The 14,443-nt window shown below is 48.2% G+C and overlaps 2 protein-coding genes across 31 annotated transcripts in view; one reads left to right on the top strand and one right to left on the bottom strand.

Annotated features, from left to right (window-relative positions):
- The window catches only part of CACNA1D (calcium voltage-gated channel subunit alpha1 D), a 200,859-nt gene that overhangs the window by 183,296 nt on the left and 3,120 nt on the right, over positions 1–14,443 (top strand). For 28 of the 29 annotated variants that reach the window (XM_080996685.1, XM_080996680.1, XM_080996673.1 and 25 more), the window contains 3 exons: positions 223–386; positions 9,909–10,030; positions 12,901–13,221. In XM_080996685.1, coding sequence (XP_080852811.1) covers positions 223–386; positions 9,909–10,030; positions 12,901–13,221 — 607 coding nt within the window. Of the gene's footprint in view, positions 1–222; positions 387–9,908; positions 10,031–11,478; positions 11,589–12,900; positions 13,222–14,443 lie in introns of those variants that run through there. The other variant, XM_080996677.1, reaches the window with a different exon arrangement.
- Positions 1–14,443, bottom strand: part of CHDH (choline dehydrogenase) — a 73,905-nt gene that overhangs the window by 30,272 nt on the left and 29,190 nt on the right. The window lies entirely within an intron of this gene.

Below are 14,443 nucleotides of genomic sequence, written 5' to 3' on the forward strand. Positions count from 1 at the left end.
GCAAATTGTTAGTTATGTAATTTATTGGTGTGTTTTTTACTGCCTGGGATGGAGGGAAGGCAGTTGTGGCAGTTGAAGTACTATGATAACCTACAGTCCTTACATACTCTGCACTTTGATTTTTTTGGGGAAGGGCACTATTCGCTGCTTCAACTTGAGACAGCAAAATGTCCTGGACTATTCCTGTATGACCTGCATTAACCATCTGTTTCTTTACCGCAGGTATACATATGACTATCCCAGTAGATATCACTGTAATGATTTGGACTTCGAACGGCCAAAGGGTTACCATCACCCACATGGTTTTTTTGAGGAAGATGACTCCCAGATGTGCTATGATTCAAAAAGATCTCCGAGGAGGCGGTTGCTACCTCCAACACCCACACGTGAGTACAACTGGTGAAGTTGGCTTCATTATATGGACGTATGTTTGGTTTGCTCCAGGACCTGTGGATGTCTCTTGGCCCCATGTGTGATGGGACGATGAGCTGCTTGTGTGTAAAATCCAAGTCCCTCAGAGTTTGGTCAAGTTTGCAAACCTCTGTCTGTAACGGAGCCCCTTAAACATGGCTCCGTCAGTCGCTGGCAGATTCCGACAGTGGTTGCTTTCGGAATCGCTTCCAACATAAAAGCTCCTTAACGGAAACACGTCTTCTGGACTCTCTGCGTGACAGTTTCCGGCGAGGAGTGGGTGTCCCTACAGGAGGTCCTGAAACCTCCCCACTGTTTTCGCTGGAAGTGTCTCTGAGCCATCCCTCCAGCTCACTTTCCCTCAGCTCACCTCCTCTCCCCCTACTGGTTCCCTCTTCAGCTGCTGAGTCTCTCCCAACCTGTGTGAGCCCTTTCACCTCCCTTCCTTCCGATGGCAGTTCCCTGACATCCACCTCCCCTCCAGGGCCCCCTTCACCCCCTCCCGCCCCCTCCTCTATGGGCGGTGAGGAGGCAAAACCCCGGAATGAACTTCCTTCATCTTCCGATGTCTCGAACACTTCTCTCCACCTGTTGCGGTTCCTGGTCTCGAAGTACTCCTCCTCCTCAGAGTCCATCTCCCCTTCCCCTTCCGAGTCCGGGAATCCTTCCAACTCCTCCTCCTCATCGGTGGTCCCAAAGTATTCCCTCCGGAACCTCTCCACAGGCTGAGGTTTCCTTGGGAACCTTTGATGGAACGTTTCTATCAATACCTCGTCATTGATATCTTCTGCCATTACCCAAGTGTTTTCTGACTCCGGTTCTCCTTCCCACGCTACCAAATACTCCACCTGATCCCCCTTCCACCTGGCGTCGAGGATTTCTGCCACATGGCTGCTGCATTCCCTTTCTTCTATGACCGGTCCCTGAGTGGCCATCCCTTCTCGTCCCCCCTCATACGGTGACAGTAACGACCTGTGAAATACTGGGTGCAGTTTCATGTGGTTGGGTAACCGGAGCCTGAAAGCCACTGGGTTGACCTGTTGAATGACCTCAAAGGGACCCAATCTCCTGGGTCTTAATTTCTTACAACCTCCTTTGAACGGCAACCCTTGGGTTGACAGCCACACCCTATCTCCCACCCTTATGGTTTCACCTTCCCTTCGGTTCTTGTCTGCCTGCCTCTTGTATTCTTCCTTCGCCCTTTCTAAGTTGAGTTGGAGCTGACGATGGATTGCTTCCATTTCTTCTACAAAATGCTCGGCTGCCGGGACGCTCCATCTCTCCCCTTCTCCCCCTGGGAAAGCCCTGGGATGACACCCATAATTAGCCAAGAAGGGGCTCATCCCTGTGGACACATTCTCGGCATTGTTGTAGGCAAATTCCGCCAGCGCCAACTTTTCTACCCAGTCATTCTCTCTTGTCATTGACATAACACCTCAGGTATTGCTGGAGGACACCGTTTGCTCTTTCCGCCTGCCCGTTGGTTTCAGGGTGCCGGGCAGTCGAAAAGTTGACCTCCACCTGCAGTAAGCTCATGAGCTTCCTCCAGAACCTGGAAGTAAATTGTTTTCCTCGGTCTGAGACCACCCTCAATGGCACCCCGTGCAATCTAAAAATGTGTTCTACAAATAACTTCGCTGTCTCTTCCGCCGTGACTGCATGCGAGCAGGCTACAAAGTGGCACATCTTTGTTAGTAGGTCTACCACCACCATGATGGCTGTTTTCCCCTTGGACTTCGGCAGATCAGTCATAAAATCTATCGACACTGCCTCCCAAGGTCGTTCTGGGGTTGGTAAGGGTTCTAATAGCTCCGCCGGCGCCCGCCTCTCCCCTTTGGCTCGCTGGCATTGCTCGCACCCTCTTACATACTCCCGTACATCTTCCCTCACCTTAGGCCACCAAAATTCCCTGGTGACCAACCACATGGTTTTGTGTTGTCCAAAATGCCCCGCCGTGGGGCTGTCGTGCAACTGCTTGAGTACCCTCCCCCTTAAGTCTCCTTCAGGGATATACAGTGCCCCTTTGTAATACAAAGCTCCATTTCTTTCCTCGAAACCCCCTGGTTCCTCTCCCTCACCCCTAAGACCTCTGAGCTTATTCTGGGCGTATTCATCATTCTCTGTTTCCTCTACCAGTTCTCTTTGCCCCACCAATGCCGCCCCACACACCCAGCGGTCCTCTGGGATGACATGTCTCTCTTCGGGTGCCCCCTCCCCTTCCAAATATTCAGGTTTGCGTGAGAGAGCGTCCGCCCTAACATTTTCTGGACCTGGCACATAACAAATTTCAAAGTGGAATTTGGAGAACTCCTGGGCCCATCTCACTTGCCGTTGGTTGAGCACTCGTGCCGTTCTCCAATACTCTAAGTTCTTGTGGTCCGTGCACACTTGCACCTTATGTCGTGCCCCAATTAATAAATGCCTCCATCTCCTGAACGCTTCATGAATGGCTAGTAGTTCTCGGTCATACACCGTGTAGTTCCTCTCAGATTTGTCCAGCTTTTGCAAAAAAAAGGCACACGGTCTCCACTCCGACTCCTCCTTGCCAGGCTGCAGAAGCACCGCCCCCACAGCCCGGTCTGATGCGTCCGTTTCCACTCGCATCGGTTTTTGTAAATCCACATGCAGGAGCTGTTCTTCCGAAGCGAACGCCCTTTTCAGCTCCTCAAAAGCTCGCTCCGCCTCCGCCGTCCAAACGAATTTCCTCTTACTGCTGAGACAGTCCGTAATGGGCGCCGTCAAGTGGGCAAAATTTCTGATGAACTTCCGATAGAAGTTTCCAAATCCAAGGAATCTTTGCACATCCTTCCTTGTTTTCGGTGTTTTCCATTCCAGTACCGCTTGGACCTTGCCAGGATCCATGGCCAATCCCTTGTCCGACAAGCGGTACCCCAGGAATTCCACCTCCTTGGCATGAAACTGACACTTCTCTAGCTTCACCCACAGCTGATTGGCTTGCAGTCTGCCCAACACTTCCCTGACGTCTTTTACATGCTGCTCCTCATTCTCTGAATATACTAACACGTCATCTAAGAAGGCCACACAATTCTTGTAAAGCAAAGGCCCCAGGAAGTGGTTCATAAACGATTGAAAGCACGCGGAGCCTGCTTGTAAGCCGAAGGGCATAACTAAATATTCAAATGCCCCCAAAGGGGTGAACATGGTGGTTTTCCATTCATCCCCCTTCCTTATTCGTATCAGGTTGTACGCCCCCCTCAGGTCCAGTTTAGTAAAAATCTTTCCCTTCCTGACCCTTGTCAAAATGTCATCAATTCTGGGCATCGGGAAAGTCACTGGTTCTGACACTGCATCTAAGGCCCTGAAGTCCACTACAAGTCTAGGTTTGTCCGTGTTTTTTTTATCCACAAAAAACACTGGGCTGCCCCCCACCGCCCTGGACTCTCTGATGAACCCTCTCTTCAGGTTCTTGTCAATGAACTCCCTTAGCTCCTGCATCTCTCTGTCTGACATGGCGTACAGCTTGCCTACAGGGAGCTGTGCCCCAGGGAGTAAATTGATTTGACAGTCAAAGGGTCTATGTGGGGGTAGTTTGTTTGCCTCCCTCTCGCTGAAGACGTTGCTCAGGTCGGCGTATTGTTGGGGAACCTTCCCCTTCTCCGTTACTTCCGTCCCTGCTAGAGTGGCTCTGGCCCCTCCTTGAGCCTCCCGCTCTTTGCAGTGTTCTAGACAATGTGCTGACCCAAAGGAGACCACTCTCTGATGCCAGCCCACTAGCGGATCATGTAACGCTAGCCAGCTCATCCCCAAAATAATGGGAGCTCCTCCCAAGGTAGCCACATTAAACGCTATTAGCTCAGTGTGTCTTGCTACCCTCATTATCATTGGGACGGTCTGCTGGCTGACTTCTCCTCCCAGCAGCTCCCTTCCATCGATCGTGGTCACCTGCAAAGGGTTACTTAAAGGGATAGTCTGTATCTGGTGCTCAGCAGCAAACTCCTTACTCATGAAATTGCAGGAGCTGCCTGAGTCCAATAGCGCCTTTATCTTTAGTGGGTGTCCGTTAGGCAGCTCTAGTAACACCTCTATCACTAGGGCGGGTTTAGGAGGTTCCGGCGTGGGCACTTTCACTGCTCTTTGGCCTGGCTGCTGTGCCCTGACGGTGGCAGCCAGGCGTTGGCTTTTACTTGCTCCGGTACCTTTTCCTCCCTCTCCCCAACAGCTCCCGCCATTCCTTGCCATTTCTTTCTTTGGGGGCAGACTCTGGCAAAATGACCTGGCTGTTGGCAGAGATAACATTTCTTGGCGCCCTTCCCCTCCTTCTTCCGCTCTTCACTGGGCTTTGAAACTGCGCGCGCGCGCGCTGTTCCAATTTCCATCGGCTCTCCCGGCGGGAACGGTGGCTCTGGAATCTCTGGAATGCGAAGCTCCCTCCAACGTTCCCCCTTCCCTTCCCGCCTCTCCAAGGCTCTCGCCTCTTGGCACGCTCCTATGGCCAGCGCTGATTTGGTCAGCTGGTCCATAGACTCCGCCCTGGGCGCCCGGGAAAGTTCGTCTTTCACAGCCGAAGAAAGCCCTTCTTCAAAGAGCATTTGAATGGGTTCCGCCGATAGATCCCACCCCAATTTATGGATCAACATGGTAAATTCAGTCCAGTACTCACGAACAGATCGGCTCCCCTGTTTGCACGCCATTAACTGTCTGCGTACCACTCCCTGCTCAATATCGCTGGAAAACATCAGATCCATGGCACGAAAAAACTTCCTCGTGTCCTTCAGGATGTCATTATTCGTTGCCATCAGGGGCCTCACCCAGTCTTTCGCCCCCTTTTCGAGATGCCCAATCACAAAAGCCACCCGCGATTCCTCGTCGGGAAAGTCATCAAACTGCAGATTAAGGGCATATTGCATCTCTGTCCTAAAGGCATGATAGTCCTTGGGCTCCCCCCCAAACTTCTGTACCAATCCTGGCAACTTTCTGGTGAGCGGGGTGGTTTTCCCCTTCTCTGCATCTTGAGCCCTCCTCTCCTCGAGCCTCGCCGTCTGCAGCGCTAGCTGGACCTCCAACGCCCGGTACCTTTCTTCCAGGCTTGGACCCGCTCCAGCTCCTGCTTCTCCGGTTCCGGCTGGGTTGCTCATGATGCCTTCTCCTGCACAAGCTGCTCACGGAGACTGTCGGAATGCTGTGATGGGACGATGAGCTGCTTGTGTGTAAAATCCAAGTCCCTCAGAGTTTGGTCAAGTTTGCAAACCTCTGTCTGTAACGGAGCCCCTTAAACATGGCTCCGTCAGTCGCTGGCAGATTCCGACAGTGGTTGCTTTCGGAATCGCTTCCAACATAAAAGCTCCTTAACGGAAACACGTCTTCTGGACTCTCTGCGTGACAGTTTCCGGCGAGGAGTGGGTGTCCCTACAGGAGGTCCTGAAACCTCCCCACTGTTTTCGCTGGAAGTGTCTCTGAGCCATCCCTCCAGCTCACTTTCCCTCAGCTCACCTCCTCTCCCCCTACTGGTTCCCTCTTCAGCTGCTGAGTCTCTCCCAACCTGTGTGAGCCCTTTCACCTCCCTTCCTTCCGATGGCAGTTCCCTGACACCATGGTATCGAAATTATTCTACTCACCATAAACAGTCAGAAACCAGAGGCAGCTCTAAAAGTCAGAATTAGAATTGATCTAGAGTTATCTATACTTTCCAGATTAGCATTTGAAATCTACCCTCTGTTACCAAAACAGCATTCATTTATGGAGTTACAGTGGTACCTCGGGTTACATACGCTTCAGGTTACCTACGCTTCAGGTTACAGACTCCGCTAACCCAGAAATAGTGCTTCAGGTTAAGAACTTTGCTTCAGGGTGAGAACAGTAATCATGCTTTGGCGGCGCGGCAGCAGCAGGAGGCCCCATTAGCTAAAGTGGTGCTTCAGGTTAAGAACAGTTTCAGGTTAAGAACGGACCTCCAGAACGAATTAAGTACTTAGCCCAAGGTACCACTGTATTTTTTAACTGTCCTTTACCCCAACACCACAAGACAGGTTACATTTAGGACAATACCATCACATAAACATGCATAATTAACAAACCATAGAAAAGCAACAAAAGCATAGAACAGATATAACTAGCAACACCATTTAAAGGGAGGACAAAGAAAAATCCTATTTCACTTCCAAAGGCCAGAGGAAACAGGTTTATCTTAAGCAAAAGATGCAAAGAGGGAGTTCCACAGTTTTGGGGACATCACAGAGAAGGCCCTGTTTAAAACTACTGGACCTGTGAGGTGGCAATACCAAGAGAACCACTTCTGCTAATCTCAATACTTGAGCTGGCATATATAGGAGGAGGCTATATTTGGAGTGTAGGACTAATGCAAACACCTTGAATTGGGCTCAGAAACAGACGAGCAACCAGAGCAGATGTTTCCAAACAGATGTAATATGAATCCTTGCAGCCATATTAGACATTCTTCTGACTTCCACATTCTGTGCCAGTTGCAGCTTCCAAACCTGTTCCAAGGGCACCACTACATAGAGTACACTGCAACAGTCCAATCTGGACACTACCGGAGCATGGAGTAAAGTGAGCAAGTGATTTCTTCAGGAGGTGCCATAGCTGGCAAACCAGCTGTAGCTAGAAATAGGCACTCCTAACTACCAAGGCCACACAGGCCTCCAGCGACAACACTGCATCCAACAGTGCCCCCAGCTACACCATTGGTCATTCTCATCCAGAACAGGCTGCCTCACCACCTCCCAGGCTTGGGAACTTGGAACACGTAACACTCCTGTCTTGTCTGGTTTCACTTTCAGTCTCTTGGCTCACATTCAGCCCATTACTGTATCCAGGCACTGGCCTAGCTACTGAAATGCCTCTCCTGATTCAGATGGTGCACAGAGAGCGCTATATGTTATCCACACATTGATGGCACCTCACTCCAAAACTCCTGATGACGTTTCCAAGAGCACAGTTGTTAAAAAAAACATGTGGAACAGAATGGATCCCTCTGGGATGCCGTGCCATAGCTCAATCCTCCCAGTGGCAAGCAATAGCTTCAGTTGTGTTTTCTGAAACCAACCCTAAAGGTAGGGATGGAACTGCTGAAATACGTACAGTGGTTAGTGCAGGAGAAGACCAGGGTCTACAGTGGTCAAAATCCAAAGAGAAGTGAAGGAGAATGAGCAGGGTTGCACTCTTTCCCAACAAAGGCCATCAACCAGCACAACAAAGGCAGTTATGGTACCATGACATACACTACCCAAAAATAGAACTTGAAGTGTAGAAATGCGAGCCTAAAGCTTAAGGCATTCTGTAGAAAATTGATACACCTTGTCAGGAAACCCTTCCCTCCTAAGAGATAAAATTATGTGATCCAAAATAAACTTGTTACTGTAAAAAAAATAGTGTCATGTAACTTTTTGCTATTTTGGACCCAGACTGCAACATGTAACCAGGCAACAGGATGACTTCCTTTGCTGTGTATTTGTTGTGAAGTTACAATGCCATTAGGGACACGGGTGGTGCTGTGGGTTAAACCACAGAGCCTAGGGCTTCCCAATCAGAAGGTTGGCGGTTCGAATCCCCGTGACGGGGTGAGATCCCTTTGCTCGGTCCCTGCTCCTGCCAACCTAGCAGTTCGAAAGCACGTCAAAGTGCAAGTAGATAAATAGGTACTGCTCCGGCGGGAAGGTAAACGGCTTTTCCGTCGCTGCTCTGATTCACCAGAAGTGACTTAGTCATGCTGGCCACATGAGCCGGAAGCTGTATGCTGGCTCCCTCGGCCAGTAAAGCGAGATGAGCACCTCAACCCCAGAGTCGTCTGCAACTGAACCTAATGGTCAGGGGTCCCTTTACCTTTACCACAGTGCCATTTAGCTTCCCTTCGCTAGTTGTGAAATAGATTTGCAACAAACCAACAGAAACAATAGCCGAGTTAAATGTCTTAGTATTATAAGAATAAGCCACAACCAACCTCAGGGAAGTGATGAGAAAATACATTAAAAGGTTTGAGATAACATTTACTTGACACAACAAATAAGGATGCTCAGTAAACTCATCAACTGGAAGCAACCATAATGCTAAACCTTGGTTTAGAGTTACATGCAAACCAAGCCATAGATGCGGCCTGCATCTTGCTTCTATCCTATCTGCCTCACCCTTGGGGTAACATAATCTAAGGTTCAATGCTGGAAAACTTAAGGTTGCTATGCACAAGAAGGAAGCATTGTCAGATGCAACATGTGACAAGGGCGATTTGAATTTTGAGATCACAAGGAAGTGAATTAGTGTTGCGTTTGTTACTGGAGAAGCAAACTTTCCCTTATATACACAGGCTTATAGCACTGATACAAATTAAATAAATACTACTGTTATTTCAGTGACTTACTTACCGGCACATGTCTTGTCCTTTTCACTCCCTCTGTTAACATAATTACAGCTTTTAGGCAATGGTTATTTGCTGAAAGAAAGCAACATACAATCTCTCCAATACTAGGAGTTCCTTCCATTTCTCAGAAGTGAATATGCACTGTCTTTATTTCATGAAATATTATTAATTAAAACACAGAGTTTTTATAAATGTGAGTAATACTCTGGCTCACTAAAGACAATTGCCATGGGCTTCTTGATTATGGATAACGGGGATGAAATTAACTCAAGGAAAAATCAGTTGTAAGGAATGTTTCCTAAGCTATTTAATTCACACCCAGCATGATACATTATTTTACATCATTATTTTATATTGGTTATCTCAGCTGTGCGATCTAGGAGACTGTCTTGGGTTTCTGTCAACACTTTTGAGACATAATTGGCCTTTCAATATGTTTTCTTCCAAGTGTCAAAAAAACAAAACAAAACCCCAGAGCTGTGGTTTTTATTGAGTGTGATGTAATTTTGCATTATCACACTTCCCTCCTTGGGCCAGGCAGACTGCCTTGGAGAGTTATCAGAACTTTGGATTTTATGGATTATTAGCTTTTGCAGCCTGACGCTTCATAGATCAATCTGTCTATCCTAATGGTAATACCAGAAAATGACCTAATTGTAGCTAGCAATCAGTAAGTTACTCCTTAAAAGTAAAGGTATAGGGACCCCTGACCATTAGGTCCAGTCATGGCCAACTCTGGGGTTGTGGCACTCATCCAGCTTTACTGGCTGAGGGAGCCGGCATACAGCTTCTGGGTCATGTGGCCAGCATGACTAAGTCGCTTCTGGAGAACCAGAGCAGCGCACGGAAATGCCATTTACCTTCCCGCTGGAGCGGTACCTATTTATCTACTTGCACTTTGACGTGCTTTCGAACTGCTAGGTTGGCAGGAGCAGGGACTGAGCAACAGGAGCTCACCCCGTCGCGGGGATTTGAACCGCCGACCTAGTGATTGGCTAGCCCTAGGCTCTGTGGTTTAACCCACAGCGCCACCCATGTCCCCGAAGTTACTCCTTAAGACAACCCAAAACTATTTGTCACCTTTCCTGCAATTGACTAGTAGTTGCTCCTCTTGAAACTGTTTCCAGAAAATAGTAATCACCAATTCAATCTTTTCATGTTTCAGCAAATCGCCGCTCTTCCTTTAATTTTGAATGCCTCCGCAGACAGAGCAGTCAGGATGAAATCCCACTATCCCCCACTTTTCACCACCGCACTGCTTTGCCCCTGCATTTAATGCAACAGCAGGTGAGTTAAAACACAAGTGTTCACACTTTAGTTGCAGAATTCTATGTTTGATATGTAATTTTATGCCACTTCTTTGGAATACGCCAATACTGGCAACACTCAGGGGGACAAAAGATAGGAATCCCTTTCCAAGTGTTCTGAATAGGATTTAAGCAAACACGTGAAGAGAGAAGAGTCTGCCTGGGTATGCTAGTTCCACATCCAGTCCCTGTCACCTTCTGGGTGTTCCAAGACAACTGTTTGTGGGGAGGAAACCTCCTGTACTCATGGAGGCTCATGCGCCTTTTGAAACTGGAAAAATCAAGGCTCCCCAGTGCATGCAGTTAGGGCAGGCAATCTCTCTCAAACACATGGAGGTGTGATAGCAAGGATGGATGGATGGTGGGAGGATGTTAGCTGCCTTAAGCCCCATTCTAAATGCCCAACTAGGGATTTTGTAAGGTCACCAGCACGTTAAAACTCATGAGAGCTCAACTTTCTTGATCCTGAATTGGGGAGAGAAAAACGTGACTGCAGGGGAATGGGAAGGGTGCTCCTATGCCTCTAGACTATCAGCAACTGTTTCTTCACCAAGTCCAGTCTCAGGAGGAAAAAATGGTCCTGATGGACAAGACAAAGAGCAATTTGGATCCTTAAAGGGTTTGGTAAGCAACTCATACTTCCCTGGTTAGTTACAAAGGGCCAGATTCAACTAAGTTGCTGTACCAGCAGAAGCCAGCTAGTTCAGTGGAGCTCCCCCTCACCTTTCTTCCTCCTGCGCCCTCCCCAAATCCCAACCCCAGAATAGCATACAGAGGGAGGAGAGAGATCAGTCCATTTGGCAAGGAAAAACGCTTGTGCTAACAGAACAATCTCCTTAGCACGACATGGAATTCCTCCCTTACAACTTTTGCAAGTTACAATCAGCTATGTCTACGATCCTATTAATGCTTCTACTGAAGAATGGTGTATGTTGCATTTTGATGGTTTTTTCTGGGGCTGACATTAAACAGCAAAATCTGGCTTTATGCATTTTCCCTTGGAACCAAGTCCCACTGACTCAGGGGGCTTAATCTCATGTAAGTGGGCATAAGACTGCAAGCCAATCCTATGTGTGGTTGCTCAGAAGTAACAGGAGTTGATTGTACTGAGAGCGTGTCCCAAAATTAAACCATTGGTCTCATGGTGTAGCTGCAAAGGTTGAGTAGCTTGGCAAAAAGTTATGTATTTCAGAGACGGGAAACCTGTGACCAACCAGATGTTGTTGGACTCCATTAGCCCCCAGCCAGCATGGGCAATGTTCACAGACAATGGGAGTTGCAGTTCAGCAACAACTGGAGAGTGACAGCTTCCCTATCCCTGATGTAATTATTTATTTCTGCAAACATTCAGTAGAAGTTGCTGTAATTTATTAGGACACTGCATCCAGTGCATTTTTAATACTAATGCTTTTTCTTCCCCAATATTAGGTCACATTAAAGGCTCATCCAGACTTCCTTTTGTGCCGCACAGATCTTCACTGCATCTGAGCCCTTTTTTTTTTTAGCCCTGAAGCTTTCCCTATGAATAGGAACAAATGCAAATACCGTATTTTTCGCCCTATAGGACGCACTTTTCCTCCTCCAAAAATGAAGGGGAAATGTGTGTGCGTCCTATGGGGTGAATGCAGGCTTTCGCTGAAGCCTGGAGAGCGAGAGGCGTCGGTGCGCACCGACCCCTCCCGCTCTCCAGGCTTCAGGAAGCTATCCGCAAGCCTTGCAAGCCCGGCGGGAGTTCCCGCAGGCTCGCAAGGCTTGCGGGCAGCAGCCTGCAGCCCGAAGCACGGGGCGCCCTCCGGAGGATGCCCCGTGCTTTGGGCAGGTGTCCGCAAGCCTTGCGTGCCCGGCGGGAGTTGCCACCGGGCTCGCAAGGCTTGCGGATAGCAGCCTGTTCTGGGGTCGGGGGAAGTTCGGGCTTCCCCAGCCCCGCAGCTGGGGGGAAATTTTTTTTTTATTCATTTCCCCCCCAAAAAACGAGGTGCGACCTATGGGCCAGTGCGCCCTATAGGGTGAAAAATACGGTATATAGACAACCTGAATTCCAATTTGTTCTGATTCAGCATCAAATTTTCCTGGGGAAATGACAGTCCAAAAAAAATGCTTGGAAATGTAGCTTTAAAGTGTGGAGCTACACTTGGAAAGTGTGGGGCCAAATGTTAGTGTGGATGAGCCCCAAGTCTTGAATACTGGGTTCAGTTATGCCTATTTTGCACCATTCCATATTCAAAAATATGAACACTGGGTAACACTGCCAGGATCTGTTTCAGAGTTTCTTGCTGTCCGAAGTGCTTACACAGGATGGACCTCAGTCATGCAGCCAAAGAGTTACAGCACACTGGTTACTCCCTTAGCTGAGACTTGGGTGCCACAGTTCAGTGCACAGCTAGGCACATTAAGTCTCATCGCAATCAGTGGAAGTTAAACACAATATAATTCTGGACTATGGCCAGTATTTTAACCCAGCACAACTTCAGGGTTGTTAAAAGTTTCCAATATATTTCCTGGCAACCCCAAAATACAGTGAGCTTTAAGCCATCTTTCACATGTTTTGTTGAGAGAACAGAGAAGTAATAAATCAAAGTTCTATGCTCTCTCACGCACACACGCTCTCTCACGAACACCCCTCCTGTTTGTTTAACACATTCATTGTCCATCATTTTCATAAATGCAAATCATAAGTAAACTGAACAATGGCATGGTTCACTCTTCAATCTAAAAACAAACAAATGTCTGATTGAACACCTTAACTGGCTGGAGATGACAAGTGTGGTTACTGGCTGAAACGACTTTGCATGTGATCTGCTACCGCCTTCATAAATCTGTGAGTGTATTAGCTTTTAATCTCTTCTTCAGGTCATGGCTGTTGCAGGTCTGGATGCCACTAAAGCTCACCGGCATTCCCCCAGCCGTTCAACCCGTTCCTGGGCCACACCACCAGCTACCCCACCCAACCGTGACCGTACTCCTTATTATACGCCTCTTATCCAAGTTGACCGAGCAGAATCAACGGAACATATGAATGGCAGCCTCCCGTCTTTGCATAGGAGCTCCTGGTACACAGATGATCCTGATATTGCCTATCGGACATTTACGCCAGCTAATTTGACTGTACCGAGCGACTTTAGGCATAAGCATAGTGACAAGCAGAGAAGTGCGGATAGTTTGGTAGAAGCGGTAAGTGCTTTGAGCTCCTGTTTTTAGATGCATGGTGTTACTTAAGTCGTTTTAGAAAACAAAGGCTTACCTGCCATTACACATACTTAAATCGCTAGAGGCCACAAACAGCAGAGGTAGCCCTGTTCCATCTGCAACACATAAGGACAAGTGAGAGATTTGCCAGCCATGATCGCTAACCCTGCAATAGGCTGTGAAGAGCAGGAAGAAGATCAAGAAGGTTGTTGCATTTCCAAGGCAAACCAACAACAACTGATGTTTCAAAGGGCCCCACATGGAATCCTAAAACCATAGAATCAGAGTTGGAAGGGAGCCCCAAGGGACATGTAGTCCAGCCCCCTGCAATGCAGGAATCTCAACTAGAGCATACATGACAGGTGGCCATCCAACCTCTGCTTAAAAACCTCCAAGGAAGGAGTGTGCACCACCTTCCGAGGAAGTCTTGACAGAATCAGATGAGATGCCTCAAATGATTTCAAATGTCTGGGAGCAGCCACAGCTTGCAGTGTCTACGTAAAAGGCTGGGTGGTGGGGCTAAGGAGGAATTCCCACTGTCTCTGCTTTTGGTAGTTCAGAGCAAAAGAGGGTTGAAGTATTGCTACTCCATGCCCCTCAAAATCTGAGGCTGATGGGAAGACACAGATGATGCAGTGGTGATGTTATCAGGTGCACGTTGCTAATTTGGTTACAGAAGCCTAATTTGGTTACAGAAGGCTCATTTGCTTACAGAAACATCCCAACATATTAAACAAAGAAACAGGTGGCTTTTTGTTTTGTTTTATGAGAAGGCTGTTTTATGAGTTTTGCCAGATAAGGAAGGAACACTGATACAGTAACAGCAGTGTCACTTAGGGAATTGCCAAAGCAGCAAAAAGACAAGTGCAAGACCACATTCTGCCTTTCCACCCTGCAGTGACATATTCTTTATTATGGTAAAGGTAAAGGGACCCCTGACCCTTAGGTCCAGTCGTAGCCGACTCTGGGGTTACGGCGCTCATCTCACTTTATTGGCCGAGGGAGCCGGATGTTTTTTCTTTTTCTGTTAAATCAGAAGATTGTTTAGGATAGGCACTCCCTGATGCTTTGGGGGGAGCATGTTCACTTCAGCTGTTACCTGTTCCCCACAGATGAGAACCCAAGGCAAAACGACTGAGGAATGGTTTAAGCCAAGGTGCAGAACCTCCACCCCCACGAAGCCATTTCTCCCACACCTTGCCCACCA

Source organism: Podarcis pityusensis (assembly GCF_964106645.2).
Source record: "Podarcis pityusensis genome assembly, chromosome: 2".
Lineage (NCBI taxonomy): Eukaryota > Metazoa > Chordata > Lepidosauria > Squamata > Lacertidae > Podarcis > Podarcis pityusensis.